This window comes from Chinchilla lanigera, unplaced genomic scaffold, assembly GCF_000276665.1.
Source record: "Chinchilla lanigera isolate Chin_1 unplaced genomic scaffold, ChiLan1.0 scaffold00062, whole genome shotgun sequence".
Classification (NCBI taxonomy): domain Eukaryota; kingdom Metazoa; phylum Chordata; class Mammalia; order Rodentia; family Chinchillidae; genus Chinchilla; species Chinchilla lanigera.
Window position 1 is genome coordinate 5,673,095 of NW_004955463.1, and position 20,212 is coordinate 5,693,306.

The 20,212-nt window shown below is 34.0% G+C and overlaps 1 protein-coding gene across 1 annotated transcript in view; it reads left to right on the plus strand.

Annotated features, from left to right (window-relative positions):
* Window positions 1-20,212, plus strand: part of Tnks (tankyrase, TRF1-interacting ankyrin-related ADP-ribose polymerase) — a 180,948-nt gene that overhangs the window by 83,901 nt on the left and 76,835 nt on the right. The window contains exons 4-5 of the mRNA XM_005398362.2: window positions 16,990-17,026; window positions 17,783-17,858. Coding sequence (XP_005398419.1) covers window positions 16,990-17,026; window positions 17,783-17,858 — 113 coding nt within the window. The remainder of the gene's footprint in view (window positions 1-16,989; window positions 17,027-17,782; window positions 17,859-20,212) is intronic.

Consider the following 20,212-nt stretch of genomic DNA (forward strand, 5'->3'; position numbering starts at 1 on the left):
TAAAGATCTTTGAAGTAACACAAAATTTTAGTTAAGAAAAATAAATGCATGCTGGGCTCCCTTTCATTTGTTTTTAACTGCATTAAATATGAAGTAGTAGCTGGAGGGAAGTTGAATGTTCATGTATTCCAACAGCATAAGGACTTTTATATTAATATAGGGCTAGGAAGCATGTGTATATGCATGTTCTTTGTTGAGTGCCATCAGTCATATCACTAGGAGTGCACCTATAGTCGAAAGAGGCTGAGTAATTTGTAAAGAAAAGAGGTTTGTTTAGCTCACCATTGTGGCAGTCCAAGAACATGGCACCAACCCCTGCTTAGCCCTGGTGAGGGCCTCAAGGCTTCTGCCATCACAATAGTGCTCAGTTGGCATCTACAATGGTGGGAGGAGTGCCTGTGAGAGAGATGCCATGGTGACGCAGAAGGCCAGAGAGATTCACAGGTCAGGCTTACTTTTTCATAATAACCCATTCTCAAGGGAACTTACTCAGCAAGACCAGCATTAGTGTTTTTCAAGGGCCATTCCCCTGACGACCTACTTACCTTGTATTAAGCCCATTCTTAAAGTGCCACCAAGTCTTAGCATCTCCACAGTGGGACCAAAGATTCCAACACGTGAACCTTTGAGCGACAAACCACAGTATCATCAAAGATAAATTGATTTTACTTAGTGACTTAAGGAAAGACGTATCTCAGAAGAGTTTTAACTTGAGGGAACCAGGAGAGATATTCTATAGGGCCTAGGCTTGTGCTGGATGTTTCTAAAGAAGTGGGACAATTCAGAAATGTTTGTTCAGGAGGCAGAAGGAATGAAGCTAGACTGATGATATTATCATTTAAACTTTTATAGCTGTTGTATGGCAACGCGTAGAAACATTATTTTATGTGGCCTCATCCGTGTCCTGCTCAAAACAGTCATTATCATCAGAAGATTTGCATGTACTCAATATTTAACTCTAGATCAATTTTATTTTTAACCTACCCAAACTTCGTTTATTAAAATGCTGACTAATGTGCATATTGGCCTGTAGTCAACTTGCATAAAGATTGCTACATTGCACCATGGTATATTTGTGTGATAGATAAAAATATACCACAGTCGACAAGCATTTTGTTAAACTGTTAGATGTATTTTAAAGTAAATATAAAGATGTGTGAAGTATAGAAACAAATCTGTTTTCAGTATAGCTTATCATTACTGACACATAGATATACTTGGCAGCTGTTAGAAGTCATTAGGTCACTTGCTAGGATATTAAGAAATATATGTAGTTTCATCTCTAATGCAGGTACTTACTCTTAGTAAAGTTCTATCATTGTTAATGAGGTTCTGTCTTGCAGGAACAGAGAAGGGAAAGTTGATATGCCTGCTTTTTCTGCTTATCTTTTTCAGAGATTTCGCTTTTTCTTGGAAATTATTGACAGTCCCATTTTTTCTGCTTTACTAATATCATGTATCAGTTTCTCTAGCCTTCTTCTACTGTGATTACAAGTTTCCAGGGACCCAGCACAAGTTTTAGGAAAGCAAGATAAAGTGCCACTCCTCTTTACGTTTGACTACAAGCCATTTTATTATAGAGAAAATGAGAAGAAGAAAAATTGGTTTTCTCAGATTCTTTAAATATTAGTTCTTTTAATCAAAATTATTTCATATGCATTAATATATAGAAGGTCCTGTTGCCCTGGTGATTCACAGGAAAGAACAGTTTTGTTTCTAAATGAAATGCTTTAGAAATTTGAACCACATCTTTGTCATCACCATCATTAATAGCTTGTGGTGAGCATTTTCTGTGAGTCAGACATAGTGCCTTATTTGTATTATCTCTGATCCTTATAACAACTCCATAAAGTATTGTCTTTCTCTTTTTAAAAATGAAAAACATAAATGCAGAGGAAGATTAAATAATTTTTTCAGGCTCACTTGGATCGATGATAGAGCCAGGAGTCAGTCAGATACCTGGTTCTAACGGTGATGCTCTGTGTTCGAATTCACTAATGATTCCCAAGTCAGATTGAGAGCATGCCTGTCCGACAGACAGACCTGAGATACAGACGATTTCATGCAGTTTCCAAGGCCATCTGCACATAGCATTCCCACACAGGAGTCTGACTTACATGTTTCCATTTTCTCTCTGCATGCTTTTTGTTTTTGGGAGAACATGGCCATTGAGCTCTGGGGCTAGAACCCTGTGGGTTTTATTCTTCTAACCTGAAAAGAGAGCTCTTTTCTAGTTATAACCACAGTGAGAACGAGTCACTTCTCTGCAGATGGCATGTGATGATGGGCAGGACAGGAGCAGGACACTGTGATTGGGAACCTACCAGTCTCAAGTTCTGAGTGCAAGAGCAGTTCCACAAGATGAGCATGCGTGAGATTGCCGCAAGTTTGTGACAGGTATTTGGGCAGACAAAATAACATGTCCGCTGTGCTTCTATTTGGATTTTTATTTGTTGCTACTTTGCTTCTAACCTAGTGCTAATAACTAAAAGTGTAATATTTCTTGTGTTTAAAAATTTTTTTTTACTGAAAAATTAAATTTTAATTCCTTTGCAAGTAAAGGAGGTAAGAAGGTAGTACTCAGAATTTTGGTGATAATGTTTAACTTTTAGAATACACAAACATGTTTTTATTGATTTTTTTTTTAATTTCATTGCTGATTTAACCAAAAAGTAGAGTAGCTCTTTTTCTTTAGATGTTCACCATAAATTTTTTTAAAAATAGCTTATTTCACAGTTGTGTGCTGGGAAACTTTACTTCATGGGCTATAACTATGAAGCTATATACTTCGTGTATCTTATTGAAACAAACTCCTGTATCTCTAGCTATTTCTGGGGGTACCTCAGTAAGTTTCTACTTTTCATTCATTGTAGTTAGAAATCCTCAGTGTCCCATTTAGCTGTGGTAGCACAATAATAATGCCCCAGGAATGTCTATGTACTAATCACAAGGACTTGTGAATATGATGCCTTATGGGAAAAAAGGATCTTTGCAGATGTGATTAAATTAAGAGAGATTATATTGTGATATCTGGGTAAACTCAGTGTAATCAGAAGGTCCTTATGAGACCAATATAGAAGGGTCAGAATCAGAGGCATGATCACAGAATCTGAGGCCCAAGAAATTCACATAGATCTTGGAAGCTGGAAAAAAAAGCAAGGAGATGGATTTTCCCCTAGAACCCCCAGAAGGAACATAGCCCTGCTGACCTGCTGATCCATTTTACACTTCTTACAATGAGAGCTGTAAAAGTATAAATTTGTGTTTTAAAACACATTTCTTATTATTTTTCACAACAGCAATTTCTTCTAGTCATGAGACTGCAAAGGAGATACACATATTTAGTAGAAACTGCACTTTGAATCTTGATCTTTTTCCCATGTTAATATGCTGTAAGTTAGGTAATACTGGGCAATAACATACACAGCTCCTAGTTACCCACTTGATCCTGAGGTGAGTTGCATTTGCCAGTGATGATTCTTTGCCGAGACCTCCATCTAGAGGCTGTGCAGAATCCCCTAGCCATTTAGTTGAAGATGCATTGAATACACCAGTACACTGTAGACTAGTACTAGATGTTCACCATCAAGATCACATAGCTGACTGGGAATTGCAGCTGGCCGGCATCACAAGACAGTACTTACTACAACTTGCTACCCTAAGCAAGGAGCAGAATTTAGAATTCATAGTAAGGCTTCTGCTGTATGCATATTGCTTTGAATCATTGTAAAGCTGAAAAATTATATTCTAAAGCACTGTAAATCAGACCACTGGTTCATACTTCTAATAGAAATCACACTGTCCCAATGTGTATATATGTACCCATGTAAAATAACAAACAGTTGAAGATAAAAATTTAGTGAAGATCAGACAATAAAGAATATATAGATGTACAAATTAAAGTTCAAATGTATTATAATTAACAAGTATACAACAGTAACATAACAAAAGTCGAATATATATAAATAGATCTAGAGCGGACCTTAGATTTATAATTTAGCTATTCTAATCCTTTAGAGCATCAGAATACTATACTATATTCCCACATGGCATTCTCTATTATGTACCTACGAATGAGTTCTCTGCTATGATTACTTCATTGCTGGATAATTTAAATGTTGAGAAATATTTTTACCATGTGTCAAACCAAATATAGTACTTCTTTTGGGAACTATATATTGTATAAAGATAGACTTTTTTTTGAGACCTCTGTGGAATACACAGAAGTCAAGACTTCCTATGACCACCACCTCTATCACCTACACCTTTTATGCTTTAGATAAGTGTCCCCACTGCTTCTTAAAACATTATACTGATACAGCATAATTTCCATTTGTTGAAATTTGTCAAATTGAATCATCGATATGTCTTTCCTTTGGTAAAGTCACTCATCTCTACAAGATTTAGTAAAAGTGATAAGTAGTGTCTTTGACACTTCTAACATACTCTCAGTCCTTTCTTGGTATATTCTACATTTGAGTGAGGCACCCTTTTAAACAGCTTGTGCTGCCTCTTGTCCTTAGTGAGCATGCATCTACATAGGCATGTTGCAAATACCTATCACTCCTATTTTCTTCATTACTGCATGCATCTTCAAAAGCCTCATGTTTGTGTTCTTTGTTCAGATTGACCTCTGAGTTTTAGCCTTTTCAGAATCTGTCTACCTTAAGAACTTCTTCAATGGATTCTTTCCCCTTGCTAACCTCCGCTGCACCTCTTTACTTGACCCCTTCCTCCTTCCCTTCCCTTTGTCTATCCCCTCCCCTCCCTTCACCTCTACTAACTCAGCAGTCAAAGTCTCAGTCTGTGAAGTTCCTTGTGACGAGCAGAGTACTTCTTCTCTTGCTCAGAACAAATTTGTTCTGACTGTAGTAATGGTTTTTTACTGTTTACTGTTTACATTTTACTACTGTAAACTTTCAGCTCCTGACTGCTTTAGATGTACTATTCAAATACAGAAGCCACTAATAACACCTGTTGGTTAAATATGAGAAATAGGCCCAGGGCTACATGTTGGAATGACAATATTTTGAATATAGTGGGATAAGTGTATTATTAATTTCTCCTATTTCTTTACCTTATTTTTACTATAACTAATCAAAAGTTTAAAATTATATGTGTGACTTGCATCATGTTTGTACTGCATAGCAATTTTAGATGTTAAAAATTAAAATATGTAAAGAGATTCATTGGCACACAAGATAATTATATATTAAAAATATTAAAATGCTTAGAGCCATTTTGAATAGGTACAAATATCCCTACATATCTTAGCCATGGAGAGCATTGGTATATTACTGTACAGTCTGGTGGAAGTTCAAAGTATCTGGCTCTAAATTGTGAAGAAAAAGTATGGTTATGTTTGGAAGAAGCCATTTTTAAATTGATAGAAAAGAAGTATGTAATGTATTTCATAAAGAAATGCCATCAAGATCAGAAAAAAACATTTAACAGAGAAATTAAAATGCTAAGTTAGCAGTTATGTTGAAAACTTGGCTATCTGGAGTGATTTAGTAAGGACTAGAAATAAGTATTCCAAAGCAGTTAATTTTTGGTGCAGCTTTATAGTAAGACTGATTTTTTTTTTTTTTTTTTTAATTCTGAGACAGGATCTTGCTCAGTCACTAAACTGCCCATGTCGGGCTCCAGTTTGTGATCTTCTTGGTCAACCTTCCAAAATGCTGAGATTACAGACCTGAGCCACCAGGCCTAGATTATGTGATTATTTTAATGTGAAAGTTGACAAATTTATGGGAGAAAAATCTGTCAGAGAATAGAAATCCTCAAATAATCATTTTTTCTATACATTTATATTATGTGAAATACTCTATTTATAATTAAAACTATTTTACAGTTCATTTTATTAAATTAATATTCAAATTTGATCTCTTCATTTAACAAATTGTATTGTGTGTAGCACTTGCTATCTCAGAGCTGTTGGGATCTATGAATAAAGTATATTGTGATATGTAGGGACCGTACTGTTACCTTCAAAAACAAAATTACTTTCCTGTAATCCTTGCTCTTATCAAGATGCTTTGCCCTTTCAGTTTTTCAGCCCACTGAGAGCCTGAAGTTTTGTGAGATACCTATTTGAAGATTGTCAGACCCCTGGTTGTTTTTCTCCCACAATTTTTATTAGTGTATATTGGTTATACAGATTAATGGATTTCATTTTGGCAAATTTATATGGGCACATATTTTAATTATTTCCCCATAACTCCCTCATCCCATATTCCTCCCCAGTTTTACCTGTTGGGGTTGGGAGGGTTGATACATGTGATATATTTTGATCCTATTCATGTCCCATTACCTGCCCTTACACCTTCCTCTTCCTCCCCTTTGCTTCCTCTTGTCTAGTAATAGTCTCCCTACTACTTTCTTGTCATTGTCCATATATTAGATTCCATGTGTTAGAACATGTGACATTTGTCTTTCTGAGCCTGGCTTATTTCGCTCAGCATGATCTGCAGATCCATCTATTTTTCTCCAAATGACCAAATTTCGTTCTTTTTATGACTGAATAACAGTCCACTGTGTATGTACACCACATTTTTTCTATCCCTTCACATGTGGATGGGTCCCGAGGCTGGTTCCATATGGTGCCTATTATATATTGTGCCACAGTAAAAGTGGGTATGCTGGTGAAAGTGTAAATTACTACAGCTTTTATGAAAACCAATATGGAAGTTCCTCAAAAGCTAGTAATAGAACTACCATTTGTTCCAGCAATACCACTCCTCGGTTTATAACCAAAGGAACTAATATTAGACCTCTGTTTCTTACGACAAGTATAGTCCTAAGGAATTTCAGGCTAATGTGGAGTTTTGTGACCACTTTTTAAATGATATGAGATTTCTTCGTTGTTATTATTGTGTATGATTTCATATTTTCTTTGTATATTTTGTCTTTGATTCGTTTAAAAGTCTCTGGAAGGGCTGGGGATATAGCTCAGCAGCACAGGCGCCTGCCTGGCAAGTGCAAGGTCCTGAGTTTGATTCCCAGTACCAAAAAAAAAAAAAAAAAGGAATAGTCAAAAGTCTCCGGAAGATGTAGTAATCTTGCAGTTTCGGTTTTCCCAAGAAATACGGATTGAGACTTCTTTGGCTCTACATGCTGTCCTTATATTTATTTTCCTTAATTTTCCCCAAAAGTATCACTAAACATCTTATTTAGGATTAAAGATAATTGACTTTACTGAAGTCTGATTAATAATATTGTCATAAACCTACTCTTATTTAAGACTTCATTTGATACCATTCATTTGTTAGCTCTCCTTTGAATGAAATAATCCTTCATAACTATTAAATAACATTTAATTATCCATTTAACAAATATACGTTCAGGTCTACAATGTGCCATAACACTAGTACAATAAATGTTGAATTGGTTAAGAATGAAAATGATGGGGTTAGAGCTGACACACCAGGAATGACACCAAGTGCACAGAATCTTACTTAGCAGGCTGCAGTGCACAGCTTTAGGTGATGAGAGCTTATCATCTGGGCAAGCATAATTGGTCAGGTGTGTTGAGAAAGATGGTTGAGAACCATTTTTCGGAGGTAGCCGAGCTATGCACCATGTTCTCAGAGCTTTTAGGGATTTGATTTGCGAGGGCTATGTGTGTTTATGTATGGTTGTGGTAATAAAAAGATTTCGCGCCAAGAAATGATAGCTCCTAACCTTGTTTAGATCATAGACCATTTCTAAGAGCTAGCAAAATCATTTTAGACAGATTTTTGCTTATAGTTACAGAGCTTTTACGATTGGGTTAAGAACCTCTCGTTTACATTCATTGTTTATAAATATATTCTTAGGATAGCCTTAGCATGACACACTAATTTGATACCTTTATTATACATGGCAAAGACATGGCTATACACAGCCAAATCACTTAACTGAAATTTTAAAACTATGTCTTAGTGGAAAGAAACTGCTCAAAAGGAAAGAACAACTGGGATGAGGAAAGAAAGAAAGAAGGAAGGGAAAGATTATGTATATGTGTACACAAGATAGGTAAGATAATTGTATTATTAATTTCTATTGGTTTATTAAAAGGAACAGTTAATATTTAATTGTTTGATCACTCTTACATGCCTATATCTGGTTATCTGAGTAACCAATTTGAAGATAATAATATGTAATACAACAACCATTGTTAATTTCTTACCACTTTGTTTGAAATTCTGTATCGTTTTTATTGTTTTTGTGTTATTTTGTTTATGTCTTTGTATTTGTAAATTTATTTTTGTTCTTTTCTCTTTAAAATAAAAAAGCTGTATCTTAGCAAAAGTAGGCATAGAATCTATATCCTTTGATGGTATTTTCTTACTACAATTATTTCATGAAGGAAGTCATTTGTAAGCTTGGCCATATATCTTTAACAAATAAAGATGGATTAGAGATTTAATAATTATAAACATGAGGAAAGAAATGCAAGGAATATTTGGGAAGAAAGTAAGTGATACAGAGTTTATAGTATATGTTGGAAGGTATGGTGGAATGGGATGCATGGTATAATAAATTTAAAAAATAAATTTGGTCTGTGTTTTTAAAGGATTATGAATGTCAAGCTGGACAGTTGAATATTTTGTAAGGTATAGAAACGGGGATTCAAATTTATTGTATTCTATTTTGGTGTTTGTGTTAAGCACAGGTGTAAACTAATTAAAGCAGAAATGAACATGCTGATTTAAGAGGGTTTTATTCCAGGACGATTGCAGGAGGGTAGTGCCAGGGAAAAGTATATAAATAAATGGCAGCAATAAGAAAGGGTTTCAAGTAGAGAGAAAGCGTTAAGTGGATCACAGTGTACAAATAGTAGAGTTTGTAATTTGATGTGTTAACTTAATGTATAGCTGGAGATCTCATATTACAGGGCTACAAATTAATGAAACTTGATGGTAAAATTGAAAATATTTACATTTAGATTAATAGTTCATCCAGTAATCTTTCTGAACACAGTCATAAGAGTAATCACTTTATTGATTCAGCTTGTACTTGGTGTGCTATGTTTCCAAGAGTCAGTCTTCACATAGCAAGAAATACTCATTGATTTAGAATAATTCATTTAAATAATTAACTTAATCATTTAAATAGTTAACTATTAATTTAATTATTAATATGGAACAGTCTCTGAGTCTTACACAACCAGTTTGAAAGTTTAGCTATAAGTTTCACATATACTAAAGAAAATGTTCTTTAGGAGAAGCTGTTTGGTAAAATGCTATATTTAAAAGTGTATAAAAAGAGCTATTGAGATACAACATTTAGAAAGCCAATCTTCTTCTTTCCCTAGTAGTCATCAGCCTTTTCTTTTTTGTTCTTATTTTAGCTTAGCAAAAATAAAAAAATCCAATGCTGTTGAATATTCATTTAATAAATGTGCTTAATCATTCTCTATAAAGTTAACACTATAGGCATTGTATTATCATGATTGCTGTTGGTTTTTTATTTGCTTTTTACTTGGGTCTGCTTTGGATATTTTGTTCTGTTGAGAAGGAGATGTACAAGGATGTTTTATTATGTGTTCAGAAAAATGTAGAGAAAAGATTATAAATTGAGGTGGTACACTGGGCATATTTATCTTTGAAAAATTATTTTATGGTAATTTTGATTGGGAAATTGTAAAGTTCTGTCTAAGAACAAATCAGGAGAACATTTTTATTTGAAGTAGTAAGCAGAAGAATAGATATTTTATGTCAGATAATCTTACTAAAATTATCTTACTGAGGTACATTTGCGTCTGTATAAAGGGTGTACAGAGCAACATATCAACTGTACATTTTAATTTTCTGGTTTGTATCTACTCTTTAGTTTTAGTTTTATTGTCTAGTTTACTTCTGTTTTAAATACTGTACCTAGCAAATTAGGGTAGCAACCTTTTTACCCAAACACATCAGAAAATCTTGTATTAATAATAAAATTCGAAGTATCCCTCATCTTTTGTGTTTGCTGATAAAATTTTCTGTCTAGTCACTACTTTGTAGAAGGTAGAAATTAGATTCATGTAATTTTCAATGTTTGGCATTATCTTTTTGGTACATGGTCATTCAGAAATTGTTCCTCTTATTTTTGGAAAGCTGCGTCCATTGACCTGTGATTCATCTGTGATATACTTCATCCAACTTTTGGGTAATAAAAATGTTCCCTATCTTGAGGGTAGTGGTCGTACATACACTGTATAGGTTTGTGAAATGATGTGGAGATATTGATAACAACATTAGTTTTGCATTTCCAAGAATAGGTTTTAATTATGCATTATTTGTAACTTTACTATAGAATTTGCCTGTAAGAAGTGCTTGCTGCCATTTCTAAACATATATGAAATGCCTTTATGCTTTGACCCAGAGATAGGACATACTAATTTTTTCTGTTTTAAAAAATACATAGATATTAGAATAATGAGAAACGAAGACTTAAAAGAAATGTAAATTAGTTAAAGTTAGGAGAATTGTTGACCCATAAGGTGAAGTTAGGGAGTTTTCAATGGTGAAGATGTAGCAAACCTGTCCTGTTTCTCATTAGTCAACTTTTTCTCGTTTGTTCTGATTCTTGTCTTTAAGTAACAGGTCAGATTTCCAGAATGGAGAATTTTACAGATACAAAAAAAGACTGCTTGACAGTTTCTTACACAGTTTAGACATACAGTTATGATACAGCACAGCAACTGCCACTGCTAAGTGTTTACCCAAGGAAAATGAAATCATCTTTCCTCATAAAATTTTATCTATGGGTTTTTTTTACTTATAATCACCAAAAGCTGGGAACAACCTAAATATGTGTCAGCTGATAAAATAGATGAGCAAATTAAAGTTTATCCATATTATGGAATATTACTATAATAAAAAGGAGCTAACTACTCATACTTCCAACAACGTGGATGAATCTCAGAAGCATTTATGCTAAGTAAAAGAAGCTAGATTCAAAAGTTTATATATTCAGTGATTTCTTTTAGATGACATTTTATGAGTTAACACTAGAGTGGCAAAATCAGACCATTGGTTGCCATGAAATATAGGGTGTCAGAGAGGCCAAAGGAAACTTTTTGGGGTAATAAAAATGTTCCCTATCTTTATTTTTAAGTCTTTATTTATTTGTTTATTTTGTTTTTTCTTGTGCAGGGTCTCACTGTGCAGTTCAGGCTGGCCTTGAACTTGCTGTGTAGCTCAAACTGGCTGTGAACTCACAGCAATCCTCTTGCCTCAGCCTCCTGAGTACTGGGATTACAGGCATATGCCACCATGCCAGGCATATGTTCCTTAGCTTAAGGAGAGTAGTCACACAACTGTATAGGTTTGTCAGAAGTCAGAGAATCATATAGGTATTGAAAATGAATGAATTTATCTATTATACTTCCATAAATAAGAAAACAAATGATAAATAAAAGGTAATCCTCATGTATTATGGAACATTCTTAGTGGAGTAGGAGGAGCTGCACCCTATAACATTAATACTTTTGCAGTGAGACATGGTGGCTCTGTAGACTTAGTGGGTCAGGCTTTGCTGCCAGATGAATTTTCTGTGCTTTTTGGATTTTAGGTTTGCAAATAAGGGATTGTGAATTGGCAGCTGTAAAGGACCGCTGATGTAAAACAAAATATAAAGCTGAACAGTTTCAGATCAAATGTGCAGTTTATTTCTAAACCACCTTCTTGGGACACAAACCTTGTGATAGTTAAAAAAATATTCAGATCTCCTTTCTCCAAGCCCCACCTGCCGGTGGCTGAGTGCTTAAGAAACAGTGGGTATTGTGAACTCTCAGACTCCTCGAAGGGCAGGCGATCAGCTCTGTTTAGAATCAGAATTCCCTGTGTCCTTCCGTTCTTTCTTTCCTCCCTTCTTGTGTTCTTTTTTAATGTATCAAAAGATTCTTTCCTTTGCTTGGTCTGAAAGGTCATTTTCTTTTAAAATACAGGCATTCTTTAGACTTATCTCACTGGTTTAATAGCTTTCTAGAGGAATGCCTCTCTTGGCTTTTAATATCCAGCATTAAAGAATGTTTTATATCACTCTACAATATTTTTTCCTTTGGCCAGTGTGTATTTATATTTATGTCCTTAATTTTAATGCAGTTATGTCTTGATATTTGAGGGATTCATTCCAGTCTGGGAATTTTCCTTATATTTCATAATGATGAAGTGTTGTTTGGTACTCAGTGGGGGATGGGGGAGACATAATTCTAGACTTAACTGATGTAGACTTTGAAGCCAGTATCAGAATCAGTGGAAAGATTTGATAAGATTTAAAAATAAGAAAGCTCTAACAGTTTTTTCACTTTCCTTCTGTTGTTCCTGAAATATTCATGAAAGACTCTATAGTGAAAATAATAACTAAGGTATTCCAGGGGCCCATATTTGTAGACAGTAGACTATCAGTCTGTGAAAATTGCTTTTGGTGGAATACCTAACTTTAACTTCTTGAGATTAAATTATTTTCTGGTGCTTTAGCCTCATTTCTGCAACCATATAGATGGTTCTGAACTTTCAGATTTATAAGTGAAAACAATGGAATATGTCAGGTAAATATTTTATTCTGCAAATAAACTGTTGGTTTAGGTATAAGAAACAGTTAAATATAATTAACCCACTATATTTGCTGATGCCTTAGTGAAAAAATATCTCTTTCAGAATTACCTATTTATGGTAATGTTTACCACTCAGCAACACAAGGGTCTCTATGTTATGTTATATTCCCTATACTATATTTCTGAATCCTCACTTGGTAATTGAGGTTCTTGACTGAAGTCTTTGCATAGCTCTGCTCTTGAGATACCTAGTAAGTTAAGGAATTAAAGCATGCTGTGGGAAATACAAAATGCATCGATCATGTGAGCAATGAATTTTCTTTATTCCTTTTGCATGGCCCAGTGGCCCATGTTTACAAGCTAATATGAAAGTTCAAGTTTTGATGGGAGTTTTGGGCTTAATCTATTAATATGTTTAACCTGTTTAAAGCTAGTAATTGTCTTTTTAAAATAATTGTCTTGTTATTATTTTCTGTTCTCTTTTATTATATCACTTCTTTTGAAGCTCAGATTTGGTGAATTTGCACTCATAAATACTAGCCTGGTTCAGAGCCTGAGAAAATAGTGGATAATCCTCAGTGAAACCTTAGACATCCATTTAACTGCTGGGGCACCAGTGCCATTAGCTGTAAGTAAATATGCTATAGGTGATCCCTTAGAGCTGTCCTGGAATTGGGGGTGAGGCGGTATGGAGATGGGTGACTTTAACTACATTCGTCGGCATTTTGTATAAGGCAGACATTGCTAATAGGTGTATATCATATGTGGGCTGAAAATGGAAAATTAGTGTCAGAATTCTTTAAGGCCCTTATTGCTTTAAGCATTTATGGTTGCAAGTTGGTAATCTTTCTGTGCTGCTCTGTCCCAATAAAACCAAATAACATTTTTTTTTTTTTTTTACAAAACTTAAGTCTAGTTTGATCATGTCTGTTGCTGAAGAAGGAAGTAAAATAAATGAATAAATAAAGCCCTTGCAGTGAGAAAATTGGAGTCAGTTAAGAATCATGACTTCTAGTTTACTTATATAAGTTTGCATCATTTTTATTCAGAAGGTAATACTGCTTTTACACTAAGTGAAAGAGAAGTTGTTTCTGACTACCTCACAGAAATAGAGGATGATTTTATTCTTAACCTTCATCCAATAACATGGCTTTTTAAAATGCTAATTTGTATGTCTTTGTATTTGTGGGTATGCTTTTTACATGTATAATGTTATTTTACTGATAAAAATTTTGACATCAAAAAGTAACTTTATAGCTTGGTTATTTTTTTACCACCCTTCATCTAATAAAAATATTTTAAGCTGTCTATTTTTTTGTATTCGTAGCTGCTATTACCTTGACTATAATTGCCTACTTTCTAGCTGATCTATTGCCAGCCTTTATTGGATGTTATTAAAGAATATAAATGTTCCATAGAGCTCGATAGTCTCAGCTAGAATATTTTAAGTTTCTCGGCTAAGATGAAACTGGTGGTTTGGCTGTTAAGTAAGGAGCTTAGATTTGTTGTCAGAATGTATGAGAAGCTCTAAATTCATTGTGTTAGTTGTTCCTGTGAGGTAGCATTTGAAAAATAACTTCAGTTGTTTATGGATTGTGGTCCTTGGGCACCAGATAGTGGATGCTTGGATGTATTGCAGAAAAGCTGATTAAAGTACTAGAATCCCTAACAGTAAGAGTAGAAAGCCATCTGTAATGCCTGTGTCTGACTCTGTTGGGTGCACTTATTATATATTTCCTTTTGAAATCTTTGGCTTACTATCAGACTATCTGGGAAGGAATAACATTTTTTTTTCAAAATGTGCCTTTTGGTGAAAACATCAATAAGCTATGCATGATGAGAAGTGCATATAGGTACACTGATTTGAACTTTGAAGCTCCCAAATACTTTGCAGTTTCATACCTTGCTTTATTAGAGTCATGAATCTCTATGACTTAAATCTCAGTAGTAGCTATATGCAGTTCACAGTATTAATGTGTTTTCACTGTCTATCAAGGAATTTATACTTACTCCAAAATATAAGCTGTGTCAGAATATCTTTTGTTTCTCTCTCCCCATCCTTTATTCCTTCTTCCTGCCTTCCTTGCTCTCCTGCTACATTCCTGCCCAACAAAAACTTGCTGAACTAGACTATGGGAATATTCTCTCTGTATGATCACAAAACCTCCAGATCTTTAAATAGCCTTTGCATATTCCTTGTTAAAATATTTCAGTATTTTCTCATTGCTTGCAAAGTAAAGCTCAAACTTCTTAGCTTAGGGAACGGTTGTATTCTTTGCCTCATCCTTGCCCATTCCTTCCCAGGTATTCTTTTGTCAGGTTTATAGAGCTATCATTTCCCTTCTCGTTTTTCTTTTACTGTAGTTCCCTGCCGATATTAACTTGGGGATTACCTGTTTTTCTTCAAACCTCTCTTCAACTTGCCCCTCTTCCAGGAAATACTCGCTAAACTGCGTCTACCCTGCCTCTTATTAATCTCATTTAGATTAGCCAGTAAATCCTTGGCATTTCATAAGATTTTTTCTTTTCTACTGTAATCATTTTTTACTTTCATAGAATAATACTCTTTGAGGGCTGGGGATTTAGCTCAGCGGCAAAGTGCCTGCCTGGCAAGCGCAAAGTCGTGAGTTCGGTTCCCGGTACCGGAGGGAAAAAAAAAAAAAATACTCTTTGAGTTCAGAGATCATAATGTCTTGTTTTTGAACCCGGTCTGTAGGCCTTTCAAATGAATAAATGACTTTATAGATACTGCTATATACCATAATTTGGTTTATATATATCTTGATTCTGTAGTCATTTGAGGTACGGGTTATGTCTTTCCCTCACAAGAGTATTTTAAAATTGGCTTTGTAACTTCTGTATTTCTGCCTAAAATGTTCAATTTCTGTATTGTTACCTAAAACATTTAATGAAGAGTAAATCTTTAGCTTTGAGCTTTATTGGCTAGAGGATATATAATATGACTTTTACACTGTCATTTGTTAAAGAAATCTGAAATATAATTTATGGGAAATTGGAACACCAATTCTATGACCATGAAATTGTGCGTTCTGGTTTATTTCTATATATTAAGGCTGTAACTTTATTGATATATAAGGTCCCCAAAGATAGGATAGATATTTTAACAGGTTTTCCTTATTTGGAAATATCTGATTGAGACAAGACAAAGTTAAAAGTAAAAAATATGTGCTAGTCATGAACTGTAGAATTTAAACAAGAGCTTGGTGATTCTGAGATAGTTTTATAATATGTTATAATGCCTTTTATAACAATACAGAAACAAAATGTAAAGTTCACATTTATAAGTAAAACTTTTTTAAGCTTAAACTTATTTCATACTAGAATTATAACTTTTTAATTTAATCTAAAATTTTATATCTACTTAGTATTTGTTTCTATATAATGATTTGGTAAGACACTTTATATAATTATGTCTTTAATGATATAGCAAACTGAGTCAGTGCATTATGGCTGAAGCATACTCCTGGCTGTCCTTTTTATTTATTGAATGAACAAACACTGTGTTAAAATTCCTTTTCCTTCAGTTGTGCTTGTGAAAGAAACTTGTTAGATCCTGAGTGTTTTAAGAAATTTGTTATGAAAGATTTTTGATTATATTTCTGTTTTCAATCTGTGATATATTTTGAAAATCCATTGTTAAAAGATAGAAATGGGAAAAATTAGCTACATCATGGTAATTGGATAACTGCTCATTCTCAGAGACCCCCAGCCTCCTTTTAAAACATGTTTAAGATTTATTGTATGTTAAAATCTGATATTGAAATTGTGTAAAGTATAAAGGTTAGAGCATGCTTTTATTACCATTTAAGAATGTATTCCGTTTCGCTTTTGTAGCTCTGCCTCCAAGAGGTTCATAGCATTTGGTACGTAGTTCACGTATTTCTAATCTACAGACCTTCCCTATTGAGGCAGAGGCTTCGTGGTTCTGATATTTGCATTTTCTACTACTATAAAGCTCAATAATGGTAATTATTTTTTTAAAAAAACTTTTCATATTATTACAAATAACACTGTTTTTGAAGACCAATAATTTGTTCCTCTAAGGAGCCACATGATATTGCTTTTGTCTCAGAATGGATTATGCTTCACAAGTATACTGTGACAGCCTGAATAGAAAAGGGGGGAGGGGACATTGTCTTCAGCTGGCATGCTGTTATCAGAGGGAATGTGTTTCTGGACACGAGATTTAGCATTCATTGGTTGTCTGAAGAAAGCTATTTCATCTGAGGATTGGACAAGAAGCTGCGTCAATTTGCTGCCCGTCTCCAAGGCACTGGTGATGCTGCCTTCACAAGCTGGCTAACGTCACGGCTCCATCACCCAGCGGGGTGTGGACTCTCTTTTTCTGTTCTTCTCTATTTCATTCTCTATTTGCTGCCTACTGCATTTCTTAATCTGTCTTCTGCCAAATGCTAACAGCATGATATTTTGCAATCATCTAGGTGAATACAAGAAAGACGAACTCCTAGAAGCTGCTAGGTAAGCAATTCCATTCATTTTAAGTGTGTATAATGCATAAGGGGAGGGCAGGTGGAAAACTATAAAAATTATAAGATGTTATTGTCTTGCTTGGATTTTATGCAGTAATGCAGATATGACCTTGTACTAAGTCTTCGTAGACTTTATTTTACATGATGAATATATTTATATAGTGATAAAATCTTTCACTGTGGTGATGATCATAAGATTAATTTTATTTGGAACGTTTCTTAACCTACCTACAAACCTTAGTTGCCCAGCCTTTTAAATGATATGCTTGGAATGTTTAAATACCTGTATCTTCATTTCCCTCTCAAGATTTTTCTAGCAAAGCCCGAATGAGGGACATAAAGTAAATGTTGAGTCCACACCTTTTTTTTTGTTGTTCTTGAGCACTTATAATTTAATTGATTTGCTTGTTACCCTTTTCCATGTCTTTTTGAACTCCAGTGTTTTAGATCATTTATCAGAATAAAGTTGGTTTGTAATTAAGGAGATGACTTTCTGAAGGTAAATGAAACAAATTAAAATGTAGAAAGTATATGATCTAAGATATATCATGATGTGATTAACAGGTAATAAATACTAATTCAATTGAATACACTAATTCAATTGAATATTGGAAAAGAAACTCATGGTGTTCCATATGAAAGAAATCACAGCAAATCCTTATTATATTTCACTCTCTTGTAAAAAAATATTCATACACATAGGCTCTATAACTTTATAAAAATTGACTTCCTATGTTTTTTATAGGAGTGGTAATGAGGAAAAACTAATGGCTCTACTGACTCCTCTAAATGTGAATTGCCATGCAAGTGATGGGCGAAAGGTAAGTTATTTAAAATATAATCTTCAATAATTTCTTCTTGTTTTACAACATTTTCTTGAAGTAGGCATGCATATATATGTACACACATGCTTATAAATATGATATATAGCGCTCTACTTTTACTGGCATCTTTCCACTGTAAAATGAAATGCTGCTTTACCTGTTACTGGCAGTTGTAAATTCATAGAGCCGGTGAAGCACGGCTCTTAACTAAGCCTTTTCTCTTAAATGTCATATGCTGAAAGTTGTTGCACACAACTGTAGCTTTGTCAGTAATTAAAATTAGCAGATTGTTTTCTGTGTATGACAGTGGAAACTGAAAATATGTCCTATATACTCATCTTTGTCAGGATATTTGCATTCTGATTTCTTATTTGCAGTTTTGTTTGTTAGATATCTGCACTTTTTCCTTAAAACTGAGAAAACGTTATCAGTGCCTCTTTTTTAGGTCTGTGTAACAGCTCAGCTTTTTAAAGTAATTTTAATTGGCTAAGTTTTATCAGGGCATATTGAAAAGAAAATAGATTAAAAGAGAATATTCTGCATTAGTATGCATCTATCGTAAATGTAAGGTAATGTATAATACAGAACCTGCAAAATTATTATCTGCTCTGTATTCTAGTTGAATACAGGCTGAAATGTAATCCTTTCTAGCTTGTGGTAATTGCCTGCAAAGTTTTGCAATGATTTACCTAACAGACTGAAAAACAAAGTACTCTGTACTGTGCTGCTATAAACTAGCAAAGGTTGACTCAGTACGATTACTTACTTTAGGAAAGTGTTTTTAAATGGTTACTGTTCATTTCGCCTTCAGTTTTGGAGTTGCTTTGAGAATTTTAACACTCTTGTGTGTACTTCAAGCTTCAGATTTTATTTAACAGATAAAATTACTCTGTCATCGTGAGCAAAGGGCTTTCTTATCTGTTGTAAACGCAGCTATGGGTTTTAGACAAGATCTTTTAGAGCCAAACCTACTTCAGCTTATTATAGCCATTTATGTGAAATTACTGTAGCAGGAGTTGATTTCTGTCCCAGCTTATTTCTCCCATCCTCACCCTGTACCTTGGTAGGTCCATTTCTAGTGTGGGAAATCATAATTATTAAGGAATGTGATCACTGCCAGTTAATGAGTTATCTCTTCTTTTTGCTTCATCCTCTACACAGATGTATAGAACTGCATCATTTGTCCTTCTCCCCAAAGGAGAATACACTCACTTCCACATTGTATTCCGCATCCAAGTTCTCAGGATCCTTTTCTATATTATTATGTGGTGTTCACCACAGGCTTGTTAAGTTCTAGTTATTCTTACATGTCTTTTCTTCTCCCCTATGTGCTAGTTGTCTTTCTATTTTGCACAGGATAAACACTGATACTTTGCATGTCGCAGCAATTTAGGCTACTATGCTGTTGTTCCTTGTTCCCTTACAAATACAGTTCTGAGTGAGAAAATTATCTGCACTCGTTGCCATTTAGTAATTTAAATCAGAAGTATGTGAATGGAATATTTTATATTGTTATTACTAGTACTATGCTGTTAATTTAGCTTCAGGTTGCTATAACACGAACAACTGTGTATTTTAATGTGTAGAACATTTTGAAGAATATACCTCATAATTACACTAAAGGACTCCTGATTTGGAAATAAGGCAGTAGTTTTCCAAATAACCTCTTATACTTTTTTAGATTATCACTTTTTTCAAATGAAATTAAATAGAAAAACAAAATTAGGCTTACACATTTATTAGGTTTTAGTTCTATGCATGTAATACAGGGAATCATTCACAATTATCATTAATAAGTAAAATGCAATTAAAATAGCATAACTTAAGTTGATAAAATACATAGATGTTATTCTCATTTATAGCACTCATAGTAATCCTTATTAAGTATACCATTGCAGAAAAGCCGCAGAGCAGTAAATGTTTTCAGTGTTAGTGCAGATTGGCACAATATTTCTTAGTTTTGAGAGTATCTTTTGTTTTCTTATTGATAGCATCTAAAAGCAAGTAAGCAAATCTACTATTAAACTACAAACCTCTATCTCAAATGTTCAGTATTATTTTCAGGCCATTTGCATGTGTTTATGTAGAAATAGGAAGTCAGATTATATATTAATGAGAGGATAAAAATACTTTTTCATACATAGTAAGTTAGCCAAGTAAGTGTATATAAAGTTTCATTTCTTGACTTGAATTTTAGAACACATTGTAGAATCAAATTCTTTTTTGGAAGTTTTCTAAAAGACTATTTTCATGCTTAACTGAGTCCTAGTTTTTACTAAAATTCATGGTTTGTAAATTTAGAAAGCCCATGAAAGTGTTAATTCTGTTTTGTTTTAGGATATGGAATGTTC